Source organism: Drosophila teissieri, chromosome 3R, assembly GCF_016746235.2.
Source record: "Drosophila teissieri strain GT53w chromosome 3R, Prin_Dtei_1.1, whole genome shotgun sequence".
NCBI lineage: Eukaryota > Metazoa > Arthropoda > Insecta > Diptera > Drosophilidae > Drosophila > Drosophila teissieri.
Window position 1 is genome coordinate 12,300,919 of NC_053032.1, and position 25,410 is coordinate 12,326,328.

General features: G+C 42.8%; 3 protein-coding genes across 3 annotated transcripts; 1 reads left to right on the forward strand and 2 right to left on the reverse strand.

Annotated features, from left to right (window-relative positions):
* Positions 1–140: 140 nt before the first annotated feature.
* LOC122620563 (30S ribosomal protein S11) lies at positions 141–1,317 on the reverse strand. The gene is made up of 5 exons (XM_043798082.1): positions 1,043–1,317; positions 854–984; positions 698–798; positions 373–438; positions 141–311 (listed from the first exon to the last, which is right to left on the reverse strand). The coding sequence occupies exons 1-5, from the start codon at positions 1,237–1,239 to the stop codon at positions 204–206; spliced, it is 603 nt and encodes a 200-aa protein (XP_043654017.1). The 5' UTR covers positions 1,240–1,317; the 3' UTR covers positions 141–203.
* Positions 1,305–3,524, forward strand: LOC122620562 (guanine nucleotide-binding protein-like 3 homolog). The gene is made up of 5 exons (XM_043798081.1): positions 1,305–1,455; positions 1,519–2,404; positions 2,465–2,715; positions 2,783–3,193; positions 3,264–3,524. Exons 1-5 carry the CDS (start codon positions 1,434–1,436, stop codon positions 3,437–3,439), a joined length of 1,746 nt encoding a protein of 581 aa, XP_043654016.1. The 5' UTR covers positions 1,305–1,433; the 3' UTR covers positions 3,440–3,524.
* Positions 3,525–3,706: 182 nt separating this feature from the next.
* Positions 3,707–20,670, reverse strand: LOC122619142 (mothers against decapentaplegic homolog 6). Its single transcript, XM_043795889.1, has 8 exons — positions 20,297–20,670; positions 19,448–19,572; positions 15,785–17,081; positions 9,548–9,601; positions 9,359–9,484; positions 5,416–5,634; positions 5,207–5,357; positions 3,707–5,136 (listed from the first exon to the last, which is right to left on the reverse strand). The coding sequence occupies exons 3-8, from the start codon at positions 16,794–16,796 to the stop codon at positions 4,971–4,973; spliced, it is 1,728 nt and encodes a 575-aa protein (XP_043651824.1). The 5' UTR covers positions 16,797–17,081; positions 19,448–19,572; positions 20,297–20,670; the 3' UTR covers positions 3,707–4,970.
* Positions 20,671–25,410: the final 4,740 nt, after the last annotated feature.

Genomic DNA, 25,410 nt, shown 5'->3' on the forward strand with positions numbered 1-25,410 from the left:
TCTGTTCTTAATCTAGTGCGAACCTTTGGTCTACGCGTGGATTTTATTTATTCTGTGGCAACAAAGAGGCCATATATAAATTTCTTCCCATTAAAACTCACCGTGACAGCGCATTCCATTTGAATGATAAACTGTTCGTATTTCTTTGTAAACGACTATTTGTGTATTTAGCTCTTAAACAAGTTGTCTTAACAAGTTGAACATTAAAGACTCCTCTGCTTTCGGGGCCTTGGAGGATTAAAGGAAACATGCGTGTTGTCGGTTATGGAAACGATGTTCAGGCCACCCATTTGCAGTCCTTTGATGGCCGACTGAATTAAAAATATTCAATTATTTTTAAATGGCATGAGTGACATTAAGTTTTGCGCATACCATTCTTCCAGGACCAAGACCTCGGACCTTCACTCGCACAGTCTTCCAACCCAATTCAATGGCTTTCTAAAATACAATTGAATTTTTCGTAAATTTCTAGAAATAGTTTAGGATGTATTCAAATGCATATGGTTTACGTATATAAATACACTATTGCGTCCCATTATTAACAAAAACCACATCAAATTTCAACGTTTACTAGCTAAACGCCAATACAGCACAACTTTAAAGTTCTATCTTTTATAGTCTTGAAAATATTGTCGTTGTTTTATGTAGTTTGTAGTTTTCCACTTTAGTATAACCGATTTTTCTGAAAATGACTTACTCCACTAATGGTAACCGCAGTGGCTTGAGCTGCAATGTTGGTTCCCTTGCGGGTGTTTTTGAATCCCTCAATTCCGCAGGATCGTATCAGACGGAGGACTCCTGGACAGAGGGTATACGTTAGTGCACAGTTGGTGTAAAGTTCCACATGACCCACCTTTGTGATCCGTGACGGAAATAATTGTGTTGTTGGGTGAAACGCGAATATTGCAAATAGGCAGCTCGTTAAATGGTGTTCCATTGAATAAGGTGGTGGCGGTGCTGGCATCCGGGAAAAACTTAGCCTTGCTAAATGGAAAACTCATTGCAATCAAGATTATTTACAAATGTAAAATGTAATCCCAACCGGTTAATAAGTGTATCGATGTCCACGGTCTTTTCACCCACGGTTCCTTCGTCTTTGGCCGGTAAAGATGCGAGCATTTCCTTGCGGTCCTCCGCCTTCCGCCAGCAAGCGCTCGTGTGTATCCTAGAAGTCTGGAGCGGCACAGCGGGCAGAGTAATGCTCCGAAGAGCACTTAGAAATACACTTTTTAGTGACATTATTAATTTAATTCTCAGAGGGTGCACAGAAACCAAATTACATCACACCGCCAGTCTGGCAACACTGGCAGTGTTGGCTAGCACGCTACAACAAGTGGGCACGCTTCGTGCTGACTGACAAAAGATCCAGAAGAAGACTATTTTCACGTGTTCTTGTTTTAAGTTGGTTTTGATTCCGGTTATCCTCGTTTAAAATGGCTCTAAAAAGGTTGAAGAGTAAGTGTTTTGTATATTTATATTTATTTAATGTAGCTTTATATGTATATTCATAATCCGCAGCCAAGAAATCCAAGAGGCTGACCGGTCGCTTGAAGCATAAGATCGAAAAGAAGGTGCGCGACCACAACAAAAAGGAACGTCGTGCCGCCAAGAAGAATCCGAAGAAGGGTAGCAAGAAACAGAAGCTCATCCAGATCCCGAACATCTGCCCGTTCAAGGATGATATCCTCAAGGAGGTGGAGGAGGCCAAGCAGCGCCAGGAGGCAGAGCGTTTGGCCCGCCGCGAAGCCTTTAAGGTCGAACGCGAACAGAACAAATTCAAGACCCTGGAGTCCATGGTCGAGGATGCAGACATGCGAAGCACTGTGCACGGAATAATGCACGAAAACGATGCCCAGGATCAGGACGAAAAGAAATACAAGAACGCCGTGACCAAGGAGCAGTCATTGAAGCAGTACTTCAAGGAATTCCGTAAGGTAATAGAAAACGCCGACGTTGTCCTGGAGGTGGTTGATGCACGTGACCCCCTGGGAACCCGCTGCAATGAGGTTGAGCGTGCCGTGCGCGGTGCTCCGGGCAACAAGCGACTGGTCCTGGTGCTTAACAAGGCCGACCTGGTGCCGCGAGAGAATCTGAACAACTGGATCAAGTACTTCCGCCGCAGCGGACCAGTCACCGCCTTCAAGGCTTCCACACAGGATCAGGCCAACCGTCTGGGACGCCGCAAACTGCGCGAGATGAAGACCGAGAAGGCCATGCAGGGTTCTGTCTGCATTGGCGCCGAGTTGCTTATGTCCATGCTGGGCAACTATTGCCGCAACAAGGGCATCAAGACCTCGATTCGCGTTGGCGTCGTTGGAATTCCAAATGTAGGCAAGAGCTCCATCATAAACTCGTTGACCCGCGGCAGGTCCTGCATGGTGGGCAGCACACCAGGAGTGACCAAGTGAGTTCAAAATTTATCTCTATGGTGCATCGGATTAATGAAATATATTCATTTTTGCAGGTCAATGCAAGAAGTAGAGCTGGATTCCAAAATCAAACTGATTGATTGTCCTGGAATCGTATTTACCAGCGGAGGTGAAAACTCTCATGCAGTACTGAAGAATGCACAGCGTGTGGGCGATGTAAAGGATCCCTTCACCATTGCCGAGAGCGTGTTGAAGCGTGCCAGCAAGGAATATTTCTGCACGATGTACGATATTACAAACTACGACACGTTCGAGGAATTCTTTGCTAAAAAGGCAGCTAGAATGGGTGAGTAATTTAAATTCTAACTGGCATATACATATGACAATAACTCGTTACTTTACGCCCATTATAGGAAAATTTCTGAAGAAGGGAGTGCCAGATGTTGTGGCCGCAGCAAGAAGCGTGCTCAACGATTGGAACACGGGCAAAATCAAATACTGTACACAGCCTCCAGAAGTTCAGGAAGGACAAAGTGTGCACATAAGTGCCTCGATAGTACACTCAGAGGCCCGCGAATTTGATGTGGAGAACTTTGAGTCAATGGAGACGGAAATCCTAGAGCATTGCGCTGTGAAAACTGATGACATTATGGAGATAACGTCTACAGGGCCTCTAGAGATTAGACAACCGCGTGAGGAAGCGGAACCTGCAGATAAAATAACTGCCAGTTTGGTCATAGACGAGAAGGAAAAACCCGCAAAGGGTCGCAAACGAAAGCTAGATGAGGAAAAGGAGAAGGTTGATCCCAGCCTGCTCCTAGAAGGTAAGCAAATATAAACCTTCACCATGGAACATGGAAATGTATTAACGCTTTTGTTATATATAAATTCTAGAAAACCAATCCCTCAATAAAGGCATCAAACAACAGCAAAAGCTAAAAAAGAAACAGAATGTCCGCAACGAGAAGAAAATCTCCAAAATTACAGACGTTCTGGATAGCTTTAGCTTAGGTTCATCCTCTTCCAAGGCAGAGAAATACGATTTTGATGAGGACTATGTGATTGAGTAAATTCTGCCTTAGTTTTAATAATTAAATAAATCTGTTGATAATACACTATAAAATAGAAGGGTGTAAAGTCTCTGAAAAACTAAAATAACATTTTATTACTTTGAAAGAAGGGCTGCAGCCTTTTCAACATCGCAAATGTGGTCCTTCTTATTGTGGATTGCACTGGACCAAATAAAAGTAAATCCCCGATTTGACCGGAGCTTTGCTCATCCCAAAGCCCAAGAAAATGGAACTACCCGGTGTTCCTTCAAAAAAATGAGAAAACAGTAACAGTTTAACGTGGATCGCATTTATTCTTAAAACGAAATACATACAAGGCTGGGATTTTAGGATGGCCTACATGCAGTTTGGTTTGGTAAGGGTTAATAAATCTAGCGCACGGATTTTAAGTAGAACACCAGTTCCTCGAATTCGCATTTGCTACAGGTGGAAATGCAAACGAAGTTGGTGCATTCGTGAATGGACAAAAAGCGATTACAGATTTAAATGAAATTATTCTATGGTACTCGGCTGCTGAAAGTATCGTGGTGCGATTTCTTTCAATACATTTGACAAATGACAGATATTTTAATTTAAACAATGAATGAACGTAATAATGACAACGAAAACAGTCAAAATATCAACATAAAACAAATAATGTTCGAACATGACGTGTGCTTTCTAAAGCCAATCGAATCCTCTTGCGCTAGAATCTACAACCGTATAGAATTTGTTAATGGTGTTTTTTCTTTAACCTAGGATCTATGCAGATTTTACTGAACAGATTTGTATTTCAGTGATGTTTGGTTTCATTTGGGTGGGGTATAAATTATGGGCTTGGGTTGCTCTAAAAACGTCGCATAGAAAAGGTAGTGGCTTCTGAATGTATTGCATCGTAACTAGACTGTTCGCCATTCTCGAAACTATTAACCCTGAAGTGCCTTCTGTTTAGTATGTATGTAAGATTAAATATTTATACATATCATATAGCTACTGGCAATGGAGCTCTAGCCCCATGCGTCGGTACGTACTACATGTGTATATATAGAGTGAATCACAGGATTTCAATTTTTGCTAAGTATTTTTAACAATCAATTACTATGTATTTCGGCCCGACTCGCTTCGACTTCTCGTCTCCTCTCCTCTCCCTCTCTCTCTCTTTCTATCTCTCTTAATGCGACTCAGATGCGTTAAAATTAATTTCGATGTGTCTACTAGCAGTAATTGAAACTTGTTTCGTAATTATGTATATTAACATTTAAAATGATTTCTTTTGCAGTCCTTTGTTGTTCCAAATTATTGGTTGTTTAGTGGTTAACTGGCGGCTCGATCTCCTACCTCCCGCCAGACACCTCCATCTCGTCCTCGCCGGACGATAATCCCTCAGTGCGCACACCTGTCTGCACAGCCTGGTCAAGAGCTTCTGCGCCTTCTGCAGCAGTTGGCGCGATCGCCAGCAGCTCACCTCGTCGCATGCGCATCCCAAGCCGGGCTCAACCAGGTGCTTGGATACCGAATGAGGTCCTGCCGAACGGGCCTGCATCAGGTACTGTCACCGCAGATGGCTGAAGTGAACCTCCAGCCAGCAGGGGCAGCCCATGATGTCCTGTCTTTTGTAGTCGCGTCCCCAGCCCTTGCCAAAGCTGATCTTTATGCTGAAGTAGTCGACGGGTCCCATGGGGTGGTGTCCTTGCCCTTTCATGCTTAGCAGTTCAGCCCTGAAAATCGAAATAAATATACTCCATAAGAGGCTCTGAATTTCTTGAAAACTTTATTGAGGGATCTTACCTATTGGTTTCAAAGGCCTTCAAACAGTAGCCCGGCATCACCTTGCACACTCGGTCCAGATTTTCGGCCAGGGTGGGTGAATCGACAAAAATGGTTGTATTCCCACGGTTGTAGATCCACACATCGCCGTTCTCCAGGCTCAATGTGACCCCTGTGAGGCGTACTCCGATTAAAACCTCCTTTCACGTTAGAAAACCCTTTTCTCTTACCCAATCCGACCGTCTGACGCGCTGTTGGCACCGCCTCCGAGTGTATCTGATTGCCTGCGGGTGTGAGGTCACGTAGGCACATGCTGTCCACCTCACTGGCCACAATCCCATCCGTGTAGATATTGACTGCGTTCGTTTTGGCGTGAAAGAACTCCCCGACTCGGTGGGCCATCTCCCAGTAGGCGATTTGGCACCAGACCTTGCTGTTGATGTTGTGATCTGAAATTCAAGAGAAACATGATGCTTTAGATACAGGTACCATTTTGAATAGAGAGGGACTATAATAATTGCAATACCAGTTTGAGAAATTGTAAGTTTGCATGTGCGGAGGTATACAGGGATGGATTTATGATGAATTTACAAGGACTGCTAATTGCAACTACTTCTCATATCTTTCACAACTTACGCTGCGATAAGGTTGACGCCTAAAGATTACGATGCCTAGTTAACTAGCTAATTTATTTGTCAGATTGTCAAGTCATTAAATTCTTAAAGATGCCTGCGATAATGTATTCCCATTAATAACTATTATTCAAATCGCAGTCTTGTAACCCGCATACAAATAGCAGACTAAAGCGGTAATAACTCTTTCGCCGCTCAATAAAATGTGATTTAAAATTGCCATAACATTCAAGCGATATCGGGGGAGTAAGCGCTATATATCGCCATATCGTTTGAAAATACAGAAAGAACCAAGAGACGGCGACTACGGCGAGTCGCGCATTCAAACAGGCACATTCACATTACGTTCACACTCACTTGTGTGCTCAGACATTTAAATGGTAATAATTTTGGCGCCAGGGCATTACGTAAACAGACCGGCGACGCGTATTCTGTATTTGTGTGGTATTCATTTGCGCATATATCGGCCTGCTCGGCTGTGTGTTGATATACATACATACATACATATGTATGTCTGTATATACATATAGTACGCAAACCCACAGAGTCTGTTTATGGGTTCATTTGTATATTCCGATTCCGAACGCGTGTCGGGCCAATAACAAAGTGAGAAACAAGTGCCACTCTTTATTTGAAATCCTTGCTGACGAGAGTTTTCGAAAACGCGTGGGCTTTGAGTACAAATTGTTTGAAATTTATGTCCACATTAAACCATTCATAAAATTGAAAATTTATATTTAATTGAATGAATATATGTACCTATGAATTCCTCGGAATTAGTAAACAAAATGCGCTGAATTTAACTTTTATAGTCGTAAAGCGAGACAATGCTAAAATTGCGTATACGCCACCGTATCCAAAGTTATTTATATGTATATATGTATGTACATATATATCTATTTGTTTAATACCTACTTCGGATGACACCATTACCATTGTCAGCATAAACCCACACCCTCGTCTTGGGAATTTATCAATCAACAATGGCATAAAGAGCATTGTCAGACAACAGAGTGCAAATATCGCGCATACGCCATGGTGGCCAAATTGCCAATTGCAACAATGCCAGCGGGTCGATAGTCGATTGGCAGTGCAGTTGGCCAGAACGGCCGAAGCCGATTCGAGAAATGTGCTGTGCGCATTGGGCGCCACACACAATCTACAATCGCTCGGCGATTCAGAGGAAAATCGAGGGAAATCGCTGGGAAAACGAAAAGGCCGAAAGGCGCTAAAGGCCAAGCCCAGGCGGGCGGCTAGTGGCGCCAAGTAAAAATATATCGCAATAAATCCGTAGACGGCTTTTAAAATTTTGCATGGCAAAGAATGTGCCGAATGGGGTGGCAGGCGGCGGGCGATGGGGGGCCAGCGGGGGCGTTGGACGCTGCAAGTGGCGCCTGTCCGATGTTTACCTAATTAGGTCGACGCCGGCGATTCCGTCGCGTCTCGCCATGGCCACGAAAAATTGTTTACCCCACCAGGCTGCCGTCGCCACCTTGCTCGCTCAACTGGGAGAGCAGCAACTCGCCAAGATTGTGGGCCAGTGGAGTTGATCCAGGCGAAAGGTGATTCGGAAAATTGGGGAATCAAATTGGCCCCAATTGAATATCTACGTGGAAATTTCAACAGGTTTCGCCTCATACATTACACCTAATGCCAAATTGTTCGAATTATTGGCCTTGAATAAATAAATAATTTTGCATTTTCATTATTCATATTTGAATAATTTTAATGAATTCATGATTCTTATGGATTGTTGTCTTAACATGGGTCTAATGATATTTTTCTTGTGAATTTGATTCATTTCGTGCAAAATTGTGATGGAGAGCTGTTCTATTTAAACTAAAGATTGCCGCAGTGTGTATTTGAAAAATGCTTGCAATACACTGCACAAAGAACTCTAAGCTGGAGGAGGGTTCTGCTTGAAAGATCTGCCTACTGCAGTTTTTCCTGTACTACATATTTGTAAATTCGTAGCGCCGCTTCATGGCTGCTGATTCCCCTTGCTAATATTTATGTAAGTAGGTACATAAATGTACATTCATTTGTGTTAGACGGCCGAATCCACGGGCTGCTACATCATCTTTAAATTTAGAATATTTTATCTTCAATCTGTGTGCATGTGTGGGTCGAGGCAGTGGCCTGTAAGTTTGTTGGTGGCACACATGTGGTGCCTTTGGGGAAACACGGATGCTCGACTTGTGTGTGCTCCATTTCGGGCGAGTCCCACCGGCGAAGAAGTTGCAGTAATGCAATTACGAAATTGAATCGATTGCTCAAGAAAGCTGAAAGTATGTGGATGATTGAACCATGCGTTGAACCATCCCATATTACTTATTGGCGTTCCCTTAGTTAATGTCTATATCGGTAAAACGCATTTTGAAAATCTGCAACTAATATTATATTGGATCTGCCTCTACATTCCCTCGTTTTGCTAATCACCTTCCATCACTGATTAAAAATTCATCAGAAGGCCGTTTAAGACCATCATTCGCAGTTCAAAGACTATGCAAACAATGTCCATTTGACAACTTGTGATGGGAATCAATCAAATCGGAATTTCAATCTATTTTTAACTGGCCTGTCACCCAATCGTCGTAAAGCCGCGACTTAACGGTCCATTTAAATGTAATAGTTTTCCGTCGTTCCGTCGCCAGTACAATGCCATAAAAAAGCCAAATGGACGATGGTATACATACACACACACATGCACACACAACGTATACGTATATATGCATGCATGTGTGAGTTCTGGCCAGTTTCAGTTTCACGGTGCCGTCTCAGTCGCCGGGTAATGGTGGTGCCGTGAATGATATCATAGCCTCCATAGCCCCATAGTCCCCATAGGACCCCTTGTGCCCCCTCAGCCCACTCACCCCCTTTCAAGCACTCTTGTAAGTTAGCATTAAGATTGTGGCGCCATCGAGAGCGCCAACTCACCTCGCTCTCCGCGCTCACGCCCTCTCTTTCGCTCAGCCTGCCGCCGCCCGTGTTTGTTTTTCGCTCATTATTTATTTTCATTTCGTTTTTGCTGTTTTCGCTTAAAAGTTAATATCAATATAGAAAGTGACGACCTGACGCGGCAAGCTGGCGCCACGATACAACAACAACTTGCCCGCCAGAGAGAGCGCCGCTCACACACACATCAGCAGCGGGCCCCAGCCCCAATACACCCAAACGGCAAAATAATCGCAACACTTCGTGCTCTCCCACTTTCTTACACTGAACAAAATGGCGTTACATGTTAACTAATAATAGCATTTGGAAATATATTTTTATTCTTTTTGGTTGAGATCGTTATTTATGCCTATAAACTAATGCTTAACTTTAGAAAAAGATTTTTTATTAGGTCGGAGTTGTGATATTTAGTTCAGAATTATACATATGTAAGCAACCTCGACATATCACATTATAACTCCATGCTTTTCTTTAAAAACCAAATATAACAAATTACGGAAGATTTTTATTTTCTGTGCACTCTACCAATCCTCTGAGAAGCGGGGGAGAGAAAAAGGAGAGAGGGATTTTGGGGCACAAAACTCACCTTTTCCATCAGTGGTAAACGACTCGTAGAGAGTCGGCTTGTAGAAGCTCGAAATGCTGGTGCTTTGGGCACTCCACGTGCTCAGCGCTGCCGACTTTGCATCGTTCTGCGAGTCTTCTTCGAAATCTGCAAGATTTGGCGATGATTAGTGTACCCGGATCGAAAATCTATATAGAAGAGCCGGCTTACCTGCATCTCTCAGTCTCAGCATTTTTGAGCGTTGGTATGGCGGCGTTGGGGCTTCTAAAATGGAAGACACAAGAGACGGGATTGTTTTAGATATCTTGGAGATACATAATTAGAGCTATACTTGTATAAATAGTTTTCTTAGTTTTGTAATAGATGCATGATAAATAAGTAAAATCTGCAGATCTTAAGCAGTATCAGTACCCCCATAACTTGTTGAGGTCTTATATAACCAATTTGTTAAACAATTGTATAACAGCACAGTGGTTTGGTACTTTTTTAAGATCACACTAACATAACCTGCTCGAAAGGGGTAAACAACTCTACAATGACATAATTGAAAATTCGGTCCAATTCGATCTGCCAGAACCTAAGTTAGTTTAAGTTGGTTTCCTACTCAAATGTAATAAACTAAATATACCAAGTTTATGAAATAACTTGGCTGACTAAACCATATTAAAATTCTTATCTCAACCTTATCAGCCTAATGCACTTTTACCCAGTTTCATTTTGGACAGCCCCATGGGAGATTACAGACCCTTTCGAGTTAACCAAAAGTTCGAGTTATAAATGCGCGTCTTCTAGTCGCGGGCGCATATAGGATGAGATCATGGTTCGCAAAACTAATACTAATACTAGTGCTCGAATATTTGAGCAGCAAATCAAAGCGAAACAAAAACAGAGAGAGAGCAACAAAGCCAAACAAAAATAAAGGCCAGAAAAACTAAAAACCACGAAGAAAGAAAAGGCAGTCGAAACAAACCCAGGCGTAAGCGTAAGCAAGCCAAACATCAGCGCGGCGATATAAAAATAAATAATCTTTGCATATCAGCCAGCCCCACTGGGGGACATTTTATTTTTATTGGCGCAGAAATCGTTTGATGTGCGGCGATCTCCGATCTCCCATCTACCATCTCCCATCTACCAGCTCCCATCTGCGATTCCTATGGCGCTGTATTTAATCTCGCTTACATTCTACATCCTACTCCGTTTTCATTCTTCGAGTTTACTCCCAAAAAAGCAAACGGAACAGGTCGTTTTTGGTGGCTGAGATGGGCGCAAACAAAGGCCTCAATGGATTACCTGCCAGATCCGAACCTCTCATTCAATTAAATAAATTAGCTTATTTATGAAACGTCGCATTAACATTTTATTGGATGCATTAATGTATTACTTAAAAAATAATAAACTGTTTGACGAGAGCGCCATGAATATAACATATTTTGATATTATTAGAAAGAACTTTGGAACAAGTTTAACTACCTTTCTGTTTGTTTACCATGAATAATTATTAGGCAACAGGTCTACTTTGTTTTAATAAAAAATTGAATACAAAATAATAAATTTTAAGATAAAAATAAGATAGAAGCCCTTAGGATAATTTGTTATTTTTAAGGGGCACGGCAATATGTAAGGCAAACCAGACATAAATCAAATCAACTTTGCATCTAAATGTCGTTGATTAGCTTCCACCCAATCAAATGCAAATCTATGCGGTACATGTGAGAGAAATTAATATTCAGCCAACAAAAATCGCCACAAGAGAAGTGCACATTGAAGTCCAAAAGTAGCAATAAAGGTGCAACAGGTGAGCCCAGATTTCGATGGGAATAGAAGATCTGCGGTAAGTAATGCTCTTGGTATTCTGACGGCGCATAAATCGCTTGATGCGCCTCGTCAACGGCGCCTGGCGACTCGAATCGCCACGAATGTACCCAGATCGTGGCGATTCGCCACCGCCACCACCATCACCATCGCCACCGCCGGTCCCCAAGCCCCAATGTACCAGTTAAACCTGATTACGAGCGGCCGCGTCATCGACGCCAACGTCGAAAATCTAACAATTCTTAAAAGAACCATAAAAACAAAAACACGAGCGCCGCAGCGAAACCGAAACTGAAACCAAAGGGAGAGCCAACCATTCCAGCACGCCGTCAAAAAGCTGATGGATGGATCGTATGACCAGTCGGCGGAATAGGCAACCGAATATTCACGGCTCTGGCTGGGTTTGGGGTTCTGGCAAAAGAGGGCCAGTCCATTGAGTCAGATTCCAGTAATTGAAATTTAAACCAGGCGATTCCACAAAGGGGACACCGCTTTGGTTTTTGACCGTGCTCCAGATTTCAGTTCGTATTTAAAATGGATTTCAGAATGTATAGTGTAACGCAGAATGTATAGTGTAACGCATATGTCTCATTCAAAATTATCTGATATGTATAATTCAATCACTATAAAACCATTCTCTAATGTTTCACTCTACAATCATTTTTACCATATGTATATATATATATATTGGTCGGAAATAATTTTAAATTCTAGGTAATATTTTGTAGTACACAGCGGTGACTGCGTTTCCATAAACTCACCTACAGCACACCTGACTTAATGATTAAAGCAATCGTAACAGCGAACTCCGTGCTATTCGATGCATACAACGTAATTAGTCAAGTTGCCTCCATCGAAATCATTAAATAGTCCCGAAACGATTTCGACCAGCGCAAATATGCCAGCATAAATATGTATCTGTAGCCGATCTCCAGAGGAGCACACAAAAACCCTCAACCGCGCAGTGCAGCTTTATGGCCAAGAACCGCACCTCTGTGAATGGGATCGGATGGATGGGGCAGAGGCACGCAAAATGATCCTTTTTATAGGTGCCTCGCTGCGAGGCAGGGACGTTGGGGTCGGTGGAGTCGAAAGAGCCAATGGAACCACGATGTCCAAAGACCAAAGCACCGGTCGCGGGACCACTCGTCGTTACAATTCCTGGAATTGTGTTCCCCGACCGATGCGGATGGAATAACATTATCGAGTTGTTTAATGTGTTCGGCGCCATCATTAAAAAACCAGTCACTGTCGGGACGTCGTCCATCCGCCGGCCAGACGACGATGACACAGCCAGCAGAAGGCAGCCAGAAATCCAGAAAGCCAGAAAGCGGCCTGTTGCCTGTTGCCGATTGCCGATTTCCCTGTTGCCAGTTCCCTGTTGCCTTTTTTCCAGTTGCCAGTGCACAGGCCCGTTGCACAGGCACACTGGTAAAGTGGCACAGGTAAGCGGCCAGGTAAGGGAAGCTGTATCTGTATCTGTATCTGGAGACCGGCACGAACAGAGTCTTCATGTTTCCCAAAAGATTGTGTTTTGTGCACAGGAATGTCGGTATAGACATGCCTTTTTGCCATCACATCTACAGTGATTATCGGTTAGGAAAAGACTCTGAAACTGCTGGCATAAAAAGAGTGGTGATCTTAATCTTAGTCGCTATTAAGTTAAACATCAACAAGTAAACGTATGCAATTTCCTAATTAATTTGTTCGCAATCTTACAATCGCTTGGATTTCTTTTGCTGTTGACTTCCCCAATTAAAGGTTTATTTTACATTAATTAAATGGTTCATAAAAAAGGTTTTTATTCTTATACTAATTGGGACTATTTTCTTTATGAATTAATAAACCTCACATAAAACGTACACATAGTTTTACTACATTGATAAGAACGACCATTCATCGATCTTTATTTGGTGTGTCTTTCTGTTTGTACGGTGGAGGGGGGCTATAATCGTCTTTTGATGAGTTTGATAGGTGAAATCATTGTAGCTTCAGCGGAAGTTCTTCCTTCTGCACATGGCACAAAAGTGGGGTTGTGTTCGAGGTTTGAGGTTTGGAATTTGAGGTTAGGCTAGCTCCGCATATAGCACCATCGCCAATTGATGAAAACAACCCACACATATGATGTATTACATGCATGCAGTTTAGTGCTGATATAATAGTGCGATTAGATTAGCACTAGAACAGCGATCCATGTGCCCATACAGTTAGTTGTAAGCTCGGCCGAGTGATACGCACGTTCTAGATAACGTTCAATGTGCCCAGTAAATCTGGTGGCCGGCAAATGGGTTATAAATAAATGGCACTCGTCGATAGCTTTCAACCGTGATGAAAAGCTAGCTGCAAGCTACGATGTAAGTGCATGGTGCATCTTTCAATCTGAATTCGATGTACGAGTATAATGCCTACAGATGCAATTGGTATGTCTACGTATTCTTCATGCGCCAACGAAGTGTGTGCATGCGCGTGCTAAAAATAAAAAACAAACAAATCGGAAAGCGCACATGTATGTAATGCACATATGTACGATGTACATATGTATGTACATGCACATGCTCCGATGTTTGCCCGAATGTACATAGTGCGAATGGGATTTTTAAACGGTGCGCCAACTAGCTGGTGGCGACGGATATGCCGCGGCCCCAGCTACAGTAAAGCGTCCTAAGAAATCAAACCAAGTTTCGATGGAAATTTTGTTGCAGAACAATTGAACATTTTAATGTATTAATAAAAAATGAAGGAAAAATATGAAATAATTTCAAAATTTACTTTTAGTCTTTGTACTCTGAGTATTGGGTCCGGCCAAACGCCAATAAGTAGGCAACGTTTTCATTCAACATCCTAGTTGAAGTTATTTTCTTAACTATTATCGACATTGGTCGATAAAGTGTTCCATTGAGAATAAATCATGTTCAAAAATGATTTAAAAAAAATTCTCAGGGTGGGTCTGGGAATTTCTTAAATTTCTCAAACCCCTTAAGATTTTTTGCCTTGATGATTGAGGTTTGATTTAGGGCAGCTGGACTGTATTCTGAATGATTCGAGTACTCGGACGAGTACGGGTAATGGGTAATGGGTATGGGCAATGGGTAACGGACTCCGCCGACTTTGCTTTAGCTTTAGCTTTTGCGTTTGCGTTGGCGACGACGCCTGATTATTTCCTGGCGCCAGTTTCTAAATTTACGCAAATTATTTTGAAAAGAATTTAGTCGCCGTCATGTTGGGCCGACCGTTTGCGTGGCGCTTTCACGCACATTCTCCGCTGCTCTCTCCGCTCCCCCACGTGTGTGCGTGTGTTGGTGCTCGAGTGTGGTGTGCGGGCCGTGATAAAGCGGAATAAATGAGCCGGAGAGCGGTGGATCCGGTGGGTGTGTGAGTGCGCGGTGTCTATGTCTGTGTCTGGGCAAAAGTCAAGGCGGCGGCGCACAGTGAGCCAACACAGAAAGAAATAATAATGCAAAACTAGTTCACATTTATCATGAAAAAAATCCCTTTTAGCCTCTTATTATCCAACCATTTTAGCTGCATCCTGCTTTTCCAGAAGAATTAGCAGTGTAGTTTACTGTTTGTTTATTACTTAGTTTGTTTATTGAGACTAAAGACAAATGCATTGGAGTGCGATGGTAATTAAACTACGGATTTGTTACGTTAATGAATGTACGTGCAAAAATGTAGAAGTCGCACTCATCACATGACAACTGATATGTAAAAGCAAATATAGGTATTTTTATGCAATCAGATCATTTTCATGCGGTATCTACACTTTCTTTTCTGTGCAGGAACTTGAAATTCAGTTTAATGCATTCGGATGATACAGATACAGATACAGATACAGATGCACCTTGTATCTGGCTCTTTTGGCTTCGCTCTGGCTCTCCAGACCGAAAAACACTCACTCATAAGTACGAATACCCACACCACAGCAGAGTGCAGCCCATGCTCGTTTGCAAAAAAATGAAATTGGCGAGCGGCGGCATGTTTGTATGGATTTCGCATGAGGCACCGAAAGTTCGCTTGTGTGAGTGACAGTGCCTGTCTGTGTGGCCTGGCGCCACCAAATACATGCTCACCACACACCCAGTGCATTGGTGTGCGCCTGTGTGCCTTCACCTACAGTGGCGGGCACGAGTATTGGCACAGCTGGCGCTTAGATTGCTATTAGCTTTTCCTCCCGCCATAAAGATTCGGATAAGGTGCGAATTTATTGGGGGGAAACCAATTGCAAATGAGTTTTGATCGATCCAAGTTCAGTAAGTAAAGGCGATTTCCACCCTTTTTCGGTTCCGGAAGTGGAATTGATAAATTTTAACTCTTCCAAGAACTAATTCATTACTTAAAATTATTCAACGAATTTAAAGTTAAGTTTAAGTTAAAGCACTGTCTAGCGTTCTGGATATGCGCATCGTAACTTATTGGATTCCGAATTATATGTATGTATGTACATTGGGAATCGACAAAAGTTCTGAGGTGTGATCTTATTATTAAAATTGTTTTCATGATGTATGTTTAAACATTCTTGGGAACATTTCTTGCCTAGAGTTTAGAACCTCGAGCTTCTGCTTCTAACTGCTAACTTCCCCAGCCTAGGCTACTTTATAGAAGTGACTCCCTGCGGCAGGAGAACAGTGGTCCTACCTGTTTCGGTCTGGTGCAGGATGCGAAACCAATGCAGCGGGTTGCAGCACGTGTAGATGCAGTCGCGGGCGGCGGGACAAACAGGCAGTCGCTTCAGTTCCTTGCCGTTGGTCAATTCCTTCCAGAAAAACAACCGGCTGGCGGTCACGTGCGGCTCCCAATCCGTTTGCGTTTTGCAGGGTTCCGAGGGTATCAGTATGCACTGCAGGTAGGTGGGTGCGGTGGTGGTGGGTTCCACGACATCGCGCTGCGTCCTGGTCGGCGGATCCACGCGACTCTTGACTGCCAGCAGGAGTGCGTTTCTCTGCTTGCGCTTGAGTTGCTTCATCAGCGCATCGAAATCCTCGCGAGTACGTTTGCAATTCTGGACTTGCGTTGGTGGAGGATAAGCGGCGGCTTTGGCCGTGCTGACTGGAATCGTGAGTGTGGATCCGCTGGTGGACTCCGTCGCGCCGCCGCAGCATTTCCGAAACATGGTTGTAAAGGTGGTGGCACTTATCATCCGGCGGTCCACCGGCTGAACCTGTCCCTGATCCGGATTCCGATCCTGATCCTGATCCAGATCGCTTCCGTCGATCAACATATCGTCGCAGGAGCTTGCGCAGCTGGAGCCAGGAGCGGTACAGCAGTGGTCGCATGCTGACGGAGGCGGCGACAACAGATCCATGTGATTTGGCAGACGGCGGTACGGATGGCTGTTGTTGTTGTTGTGGTTTTGCCCCTGACTCTGACTCAGACTCAAACTCTGGCCACAGGAGCTGGAGTTTGAGCTGGAGCAGTCCATCGCGCAGGGCATTGAACTGTAGGGCGGCGGCGGCGTCTGTCGCATTGCCAAGGAGTCCTCCTCGTCGCAGGAGTAACCAAAGCAAGGAGGACTCTGATGAGGGCGGGGTCGATGTGGAGGGGGAGGCGGCCGTGGTGGCTGAGCGGGCGGTGCTGGTGGCACCCCATTGCTCGGATTGTTGCTGGACGCATAACGCCATAACGCCTTCTTTTCTCTTGGGAATATCATGGAGGGACATACAGTTTTGCGGTAACATCGATCCTATTGTATGCGCATTATTTGTAGTTGACTAACTTGGTTCACGGACTCGACGGGGCCGGCTAGTCACGGTAGTTCACTTTTTTTCCTATTTCGCACGGGGTGGTGGGTGTGGGTGTCTGGGAACTTGGGTTTATTTCGGGTGGGCGAGGGGCTCAGGGAACTTGGGAACTTGTTAAACTGTTTTATACTCCTCGTATCACTCGTTGATATGCTTTCGACGGGCTTGATATGTATTGTCCAGTGGTGTGCACTCTGCAATAAAAGAGGGGTACGTTGATTAGTCACTGGCCTAATTGGTCTTCCGAGCATCGTTAAATGCACTCGTGCTTAAGTAAAACAGGGCTGGCGTTCAGAAAGGGGTTTGCCTGCATTTAATCCTCAAAACCAAAAAAAAAAACCCGGCCCTAATATCTTTAAAAATCTGTTAATTATGTATTATTATAAACTAGATTCTAATAAATTAGTTTCCAAAGTATACATACATAGTTATACAGATCGGTTCTAATATGAGGCAAAGTTTTTTCTGTAAAAATACTATGTTAATCTCTAGTACTTTATTTTCTGGCAGCAGATAAATATAGATTATATGATTTGAAAGATTCCAAAATAATCAATCTGTATTGTATTTTATTTTTATTATAAACGTGAAATTTCTTTAGAGGTTTAAGGGAACCATAAAGGTGGATACATACATATGTATGCATGTATAAAATCGATAATGAGTGTGGTATTTGATTCAATGTGCCACATTTCCTATAAATGGGCTAACATCCACGTTTTCGATTTCCAGACTACGCCCGTGGTGGCAGGCAAGGAATCTGCTGGTGGATCGCTTGAGTGAGTAATGCCCCCCTCCTCGCCCTCTTTCGCCGACGGACAGCCGACGCCAGTGCATATGCAAAAGATCTGTGCGGCAGCATCAGCTGTCGGCAGGAAAGGGACGGACGATGGTGGGGGGGAACGATGTGTAAGGGGGAACGAACGAGGAGCGCCGCAAATTAACAGCCCAAATATGCTTGTGTTTGTGTACGTGTATGTGTGTGGCCCATGCGAGCATTTCCATTTTGTTGCTGGCATTTCTTGCGCTCCTTATCGACGACAAAAGTGGCGCCGCCGGCATGACGGCAACAACAAGAAAAACAGCACAGCAGCGACGAACAGCAACAAAATTACGAGTCAGCCCCACAAACACGCTCACCAACACCAACACAACACACCACACACTCGCGCTCTCTCGCTCACTCACACTTACAGAATGCTTGCGTGCAGAGTAAAAAAAGGCAGGGCGGCGGGCGTGCGAGCGAGAGGGAAGTGCCTGGCGCCACTGACGTAATAAAAGAAATAATAGTAACGATGTCGGCGGCAGAGGCGTCGTCGGAATGGCGCCACACCAACACACGCTCACCTCAGACAGACACACGGACAGGGACGAGCGACGCGACGCGTCGGTCGGTTTGTCAGCCGGTTTGACAAGTTGAAGAATCAACAATTTAAGGTTGAGGTGAGTATGGAATAATCTACCGCAGCCGTGGTTCACAAGAGAGCCCCCAGAGAGTGTGAGTGTGGTGGGAATTAGAACCGAAGGCGCTCTCGAAACTCTTCTGAAAAGTCGGCAAGTCGAGAACTTAACGTTCTTGAAGTCTATCTTTGTATCAGAACTTCTGAGCCCAAGAATGCATCTGTGATTTTGTCAATCGGGACCCAAATAGATGTGTTTCAAACAGTAGCTTTATCATAGACCTGTCTTTGCACTTCACTTATTTTGTAACTTCTTCAAAAACAGAGCCAGTACTAGGAATCCATTTAAATGATCCTTCATTCCTTCAGCAAGCCTATGCTTGCCTACACGATCCATATTTTTCAAGAGACAAAAATTCAATTCAAAAGCGACACAAATAAATTATATACATCTACATATAACATCAATTATGCAGTTTTTTACTTCACAATTGCAGAGTTTTGGATATCCACCCTTTTAAATTAAAATATTAATCTAGAGATCAGTTCTTAAAGGTCATAAAAAGTATTTATTAAACAACAAAAAATTGCGCATCAACACTTCAAAAGCCATTTAACAATCAATTGAAAAAAGTCAGTAGACAATAATTTCTATTCAAAACCGCTTAGTGATCATTTTTCCCAATTTCACGTTTACAAATACAAGCATTATATACTTATGAACTGACTCTCTGATAAAGAAAGCATGACTAATTTCAAGTCCAATTGGAAACTATCGCGATTTGGTAACATATTCTTGCGACTGATTAAAAGATGTGTATTTAATAAAATACAAATTATGAGAGCAAGTTGAAAGCTAGCCGTATTGATAGCAGAGTTCCAAAGGATCCATTACGGCAATGGTATTATACAAACTGAAGAAAACCATAATTTGCCAATCGACTTTCAAAACCAATCAGTTTCGAAACCACATCAGAAAGTATTGAAGAGCCAAACTAAAATAACGCTAATGAGTTTAAAGAAGGCCTGCTGTCTGAATAATTAGCATTTGTTTGTTGACTTAGTAGTTTCCAATTCCTCAGTTTTTTTGCATAATCACGAGTGCACCATTTTTAATACGGATTGAGTTTGAATTCTAAATAGTGGAAATGGGTACTTACTGTTACAAAATGTGTTTTTAATGCGGTTTCCGGTTTATCCTTTCCTTATATGGTATTAATTTTTGATATGTTTGGGTGTATTTGATATGTTTAGAGGTTCACTTGATAATTGATATTTACATTGACTGCAGAAGAAACAGAATATTAGCAACGAATTCGAATTTGTTTAACACGTGCCGACGGGTTTTTGTTATTGGATTGGTAATCGCAGTCGATTTTTTCTTTTCTTTTTTTTTTGTCACTGGTCAGTCACTTTTCGCTATGCATGTGTGTATGTATGTTTGTACGCTTGTGTGGATTTAATAAGGTGCGAGTAATGTGTTGATTTCGGTTGAATATTATGTTGAAGTAGCCGAAAGCCGGAAAACAATAACAATTTTAACGTGGTGGAAAAGGCCTTTTTTGTTGGCTTGCGATTTGCGCTCTGCTTTGATTCTGCCGGCGTCGCTGCCGCCGCAATATACGTATACGTATGTTTGTTTGTATGGACAGTGCAGGTACAATGTGTGTACGTGGCTGGCGAACAATTGCATTTCTTTTCTTTCTGTTATTTGCCCAGTTAAAGCTTGAACACACTTATTACATATTTGGCCCGTATTTTCCCCCCGATGCTCAATGATTTTTAATTTGCGCAAACATTCGCACACTAACACACACACAAACACACGCACGCAAACGAGATCGAAGATCCGTTATCCGGGTGTAGAATTCTCGCTCTTTCTTGGCACACACAAACACAAACAAATGCATAGAATTCATAACAGCAAGCAGCAAAAACAAAAGATTTTCGCCTGACGATTTCCAATCCCCTTCGATTTTCACTTCAATTGATTTGCCTGCTGCACTCACACTTTTTCTATGTATTTCCTCCTTCACATTTCAGTTCTAGAGCGCACAACAACTTCACTGCACTTGTTTGTTGTTTACGACGCCCGCGCTTACAACAACAACAAAAAATCCGTAAATGTTGCGAAAAAAGAGTCGGGAAAAGGCGAAAAAATCCGATTTTCCTGCACTGCGTTGAGTTGCGTTGTCATTCAATTAACCCAAAAATCATTTAGCAGTCCCGAACACAAATAACGTTATTTCGGAATATTTCTCGTGGCAATACGTCAAGTATCCATCTTTTGGTTGATATCTTTCGGATTCGGATTTCTCGAACGGCAAAGGAACACACAAGCGGCGCGGTTGAAAATTGTTGGGGCAATGAGCGCAGCGCTCACGACACACCGTGCGGATTGCTAGTCTTTGGAGCTGTGGGGAATAAACTTGGACGTTGAGTTTGAGAGCGCAGAGCGACTGCTTCGTTGCGAGAGGGATGTTGAGAGAGAGGTAAATTCAGTAGCCAAGATATAGGAAAATAAGAATCATACATCAAGTTCCCGTTCTTACAATGCATATGGAATTTAAAGTTAATAATAAAAAGAAAATAATGGTTAAAATATGTTCAGATTTTGCACATCGCTGTTCCTGCTGCGAGTGCTGAACCACGAATCCAAGTCAACTAAGAGCGGAGAGCAATCCGCTGGATGGCGTGGTGAGTTTCGTGTCGCTCCCGCGCGCAGATACAACATGCGCACGCACACCCACACTTCGCTCCATGCTGGCAGTGCCGTGGGAAATAGTGTTGGCTAACACGGTAATTTTCAAAAATTGATAAGTCTAGTCTTTGTAGGAAAAAATTAACTAAATTTATTTTTTTTTTACTTTCCTTTAAATATTGTTTTAATTTAATTACATTTAAACATTTTTGAAATGGAAGCGCAGTATTTAAGCAAGAACATTTCATAATTTAAGTTTTAAGTGGGAAAATGAAGTACCTTCAAATTGTATTCACGATGGTTTTAAAGGTAAATGCTTAAAAAGCTCTTAAGGCTGAATTAAATCGACTCTAGTTATAAATTCTCAGTACATATTAGCCCCCGTTAAATACGTTGGTTGATGTTGCCAAAAAAACTTCACTCAACTCCCTCGATGCAATCGAGAGCCGAGAACCTGAGGAAGCAACATCGACATTTAGCACGGTCTTCGTTGCCGCAAAATGTGATGAATGGTTGTGATCAAGGGCATATCAGTTGCATTGCCTTGCCCATGTCTGCCAAACACACGGACACACAAACGCCCATACAAAGTGGCGCCCCTGCAGCGGGCGTACACACACAGACGCACATTTAAAGCGCGAAGCGAGGATCGCACACCACACTGAGGGAAAAGTCAGTAGAATTATCCATGCAACCATTTTTTAAATATAAAGATTCGTTTTCCCATTAGTGCCTAAATGATGACTTACAAAATTAATAGAATGGCGAGTTCGGAGTTAATTATTATAGTAATTTTCAAAACGTATAACTTCAACGTGTAAAGAGCCCAAGATCACAAATGGGTAACGAACTGTTTTCGACGTCAAAGTTTCTCGCAGTTCAAGGCAGACGCTCCAGCAGGGACCCTGGTTCGTCAGTTCCAGCAGAAATACATAATTGTCTCTCGTTTGGACCACTCGAAAACACAAAAGCAAATAGGCTCCCGTCATTACGATAATAACAGGTCGGGAACAGGGAACACAGGCCACTTGTGGAGTGAAACCAAACCGGCAACCGGCGATGTTGGCAGGAGGAATTTGATCGCGTCGTGAGCGTTAAATAAGCGAGAGTCGGACCCCTGACTTGTGGAGGGAGAGACACGGGGTATTACCTCCGGAAAGGACGGCAGGAGTTTGAATACATTATTTTCTTATGAGGCCAGAGACATTCCGCAAATGCTAAACAAATAATACGACAGCGAGGAGTATCTTCCCACAACGCATCTTATTTAAAGGGCCTCAATTATTTAGCAGTGTCTTTGTTATGTTTAATTTTTTCTTAGAATATGAAAAAAGGCAACATATAAAACTCTACCGAGCCAATTGCTCGTGAGCTTAACATTCGGGAAATGTTGTGGAAATGTATCCCAGGTTCCGATTAAAGGATTTGGTAGGAAAGATATATAATCACCAATATATAAGTATAGTCCAATTATAATTAAATGGTAATTTAAATTAAGCACTTAAATGATTTTTGACAAAAATGTGCTGATAAGTAATCATTGATTACCCGGCTTGTATTTGAATCTCCCCCACTTTCGAACTATAACGATAATGTGATGTGGCTAATTTTACACGTGTCTATCACAAGAGTCTACCTTTTTAAGAGTTACGTCATTTAACTATAAACAAATGCACAACGTGGATTAACACAAATATGTATATGTTTCTTGTGTGTGGGAAGAGGAATGTTATATATAGTTTGGGTGATATAGTAGATGGTCACCTATGAAATCTTAGCTTGGCTGTTTACGAGTTTTGTAGCTTGGAAAGTATCGAGTTACCGCTTCGACTCTTTTAAATGCCGACAGAACTTGGGGAATTTGGACCATTCAGAAAGTTTTTCTAATTTGCTATCTAAAGATTTCTCGGAAGTTTCTTGGCTACTGGCCATCACCAAATTGAAAAAAAAACGCTTGATCTAAGAAAAGGTAAAAACTCCGCAACTTAATTTTTAAAAAGTTCCCACATTCGCGTCAGAATAAGTTAATAAGTGGAAAAGTACTTGATCTGCCGACCTGATGTTATGTCTGAATGATTGTTCTGTTGACGGGCCCACTTGGGTGGCCACTCATCCTTGAAAACTCTTCACTCGCATTCTCCGCGAATCTGCTGCAATCCACTATCAGCTGCCGACTTCCTCTGAAAACCCAAAGCTCGAAAAATTCCTGGCAGATCTGAAAACCAGTTTAGCATCGTTCATCATCTTCTTATCCTGTGCAATTCCCTGGCATTTGTTTGCCCCTTAACGAGTTCCAGCCTTTTTTATCCATTGATATTCCCATTTGCTGTCTCTTTTGCCCTCGGTTTTGAGTTTCATAAGCTAATTTTCGAGAGTTCATTCAAAAAAGATAAATCTGAGTAGCGTGTGTCCCTTCAAGTCGGAAGAATTTGTCTGGCCTTTGAGCTCTTGAAAGCCATATCGACTTACCTGTTAAGTTTGATCAGCGGTCTTTGTTTTTTTAAGGCAAAGAAATACCAAACTCACATAACTATTACTTTGCACTTTGACTATCTTTAGAACGAAACTATTGATTTTAAAGTTTTATAACAGACTAGTTCTTGAATAAACTTTTTTATAACGAAAATGTTTTTCTGTCTGCTATTTTTACTTAAACAAAAATTAAAACTAATATTAGAAAACATGCACATAATGAAAAATGGTTTCTGAATTTGATTGAGTTTGAAGTATTAAATAAGTTTCACAACTTGTTGAAGATTAATCCGAGGTTAAAACACGTCTTACCTCCTAGATTATTTGTCATTTCCAATTATTTGTAACTGTGGGTAAATGTTCCTGTTCAAATTTTGATTTGGATGGCGCGCGTTTTTATTCGACTGTCACGATTTTGCGGACGCGTCCTGTGGCGCATTTCTAAGCCAACTAAGCGCCGGCCGTAGCAGAACTCGTCCTTTTATAGGCGATGCTACTGGGCTCCGCCGGTTTGGTGCGCACTGGGACTCCTGCGACTGCGACCACTGCGCAGTGATACGGATATGGATGCGGACACCACGGCGGCGTCGGCACGGAAGAATCATTGGACAAGGCGCCGTCGCCGCCGCCGTCTGAAACCGAATCGAGCTTGCGAGCCAGTCCACCTCCTTGGACGCCGACGCCACTCGTCCTTCGTCCTTCATCCTTCTGACTCATTGCCAGTCCCCGTCAGCCATTCATGCACCAAACTGGCACTTGTATGCAGATGTATGTCGCTGTGGACATTCGAGTTTATTGTCTTTTCCATCCTTTTTTTGTGGCGGACACATAAGATGTTTTGGTTTTTGTTTGTTTTGATTTTTGGCTACCGGACGAAGCGGCAACTTGAGAAGGACTTTTTATAATTATTTCACAAAAGTGCATTGCACACATAAGTTGATTTTTAGGCTGGTAAGTTTAATTTAATTGTGGTTTCCATATTTGTATAACATAATTAATTCCATTATTACATAATTGATTGTTTCGATGGAATATGAAACTATAATTTTGCTAAATTCTGAATTAATAAGTTATTAAGTGCCTGTCTCTTCAAAAGCATCTGGATTAATAACTCTACGCATTAATAAGAAACCCTATTAAATGGAAAAAAGTATAGGAACTGCAAAAAGCACGACGTAGTAAGTACATAAATTTTTAGTTGGCGTCACTAGGCGTCTGGTCTAGTCGCACTGGGGTCTAAGCTGAAACCTATCTGCGCGCCATTTCGTTTTTCAAATGTTGGCTGCCGGCGACGGCGACGATGGCGACTGGCGGCCGAAGCTGGCCTAAACCGCACAGCGAGCCCTAGACACTCCGATTCCGATGGGAAAGTTTGCACGACCTATTGGCAGCCAGAGGAGAAATCAAGACACCGACACTCATTAACCGGTAATTAAGTGGTTAACTCCAATGTAAAGAGGTCGCGCCGCAGGTCGCCGATCTGTAAGCTTTCAATAAAACGATGCAATCACCGGATATTTGTAATATATGTGCAATAAATCTAAACTAAATAAGAGACCGTGGATTCAAGGTAGGCTTCGCATATTACTCATACTGCACGTTGCCCTGATCAAATCTCTATCCCCGCTCCAAAAAAAAAAATTCCTAGACACATGTGTGTATGTCAGGATCAGTTAAATCCGCACATTACATGAATGGGCTCCCTGGTAAAAGCGTATTGAAGATGATCCCCTCCTGCCGCCAACAAACCAATCGTGGGGTTGTCAACAAAAACAACGACCAGATAGACGCGACAATAACTCGTCATCATCGACGCGCCGGCTATTTTCGCATCTAATTGTGAGAACAGCGGCGTTTGGCGCGCCAATTGGTGGCAATGGCAATAATAGCGGCGCCCAGTGGCGCACACTTGGCCCGTTCGCAAATCAAAGTTCTGCGTATCCGCATCCG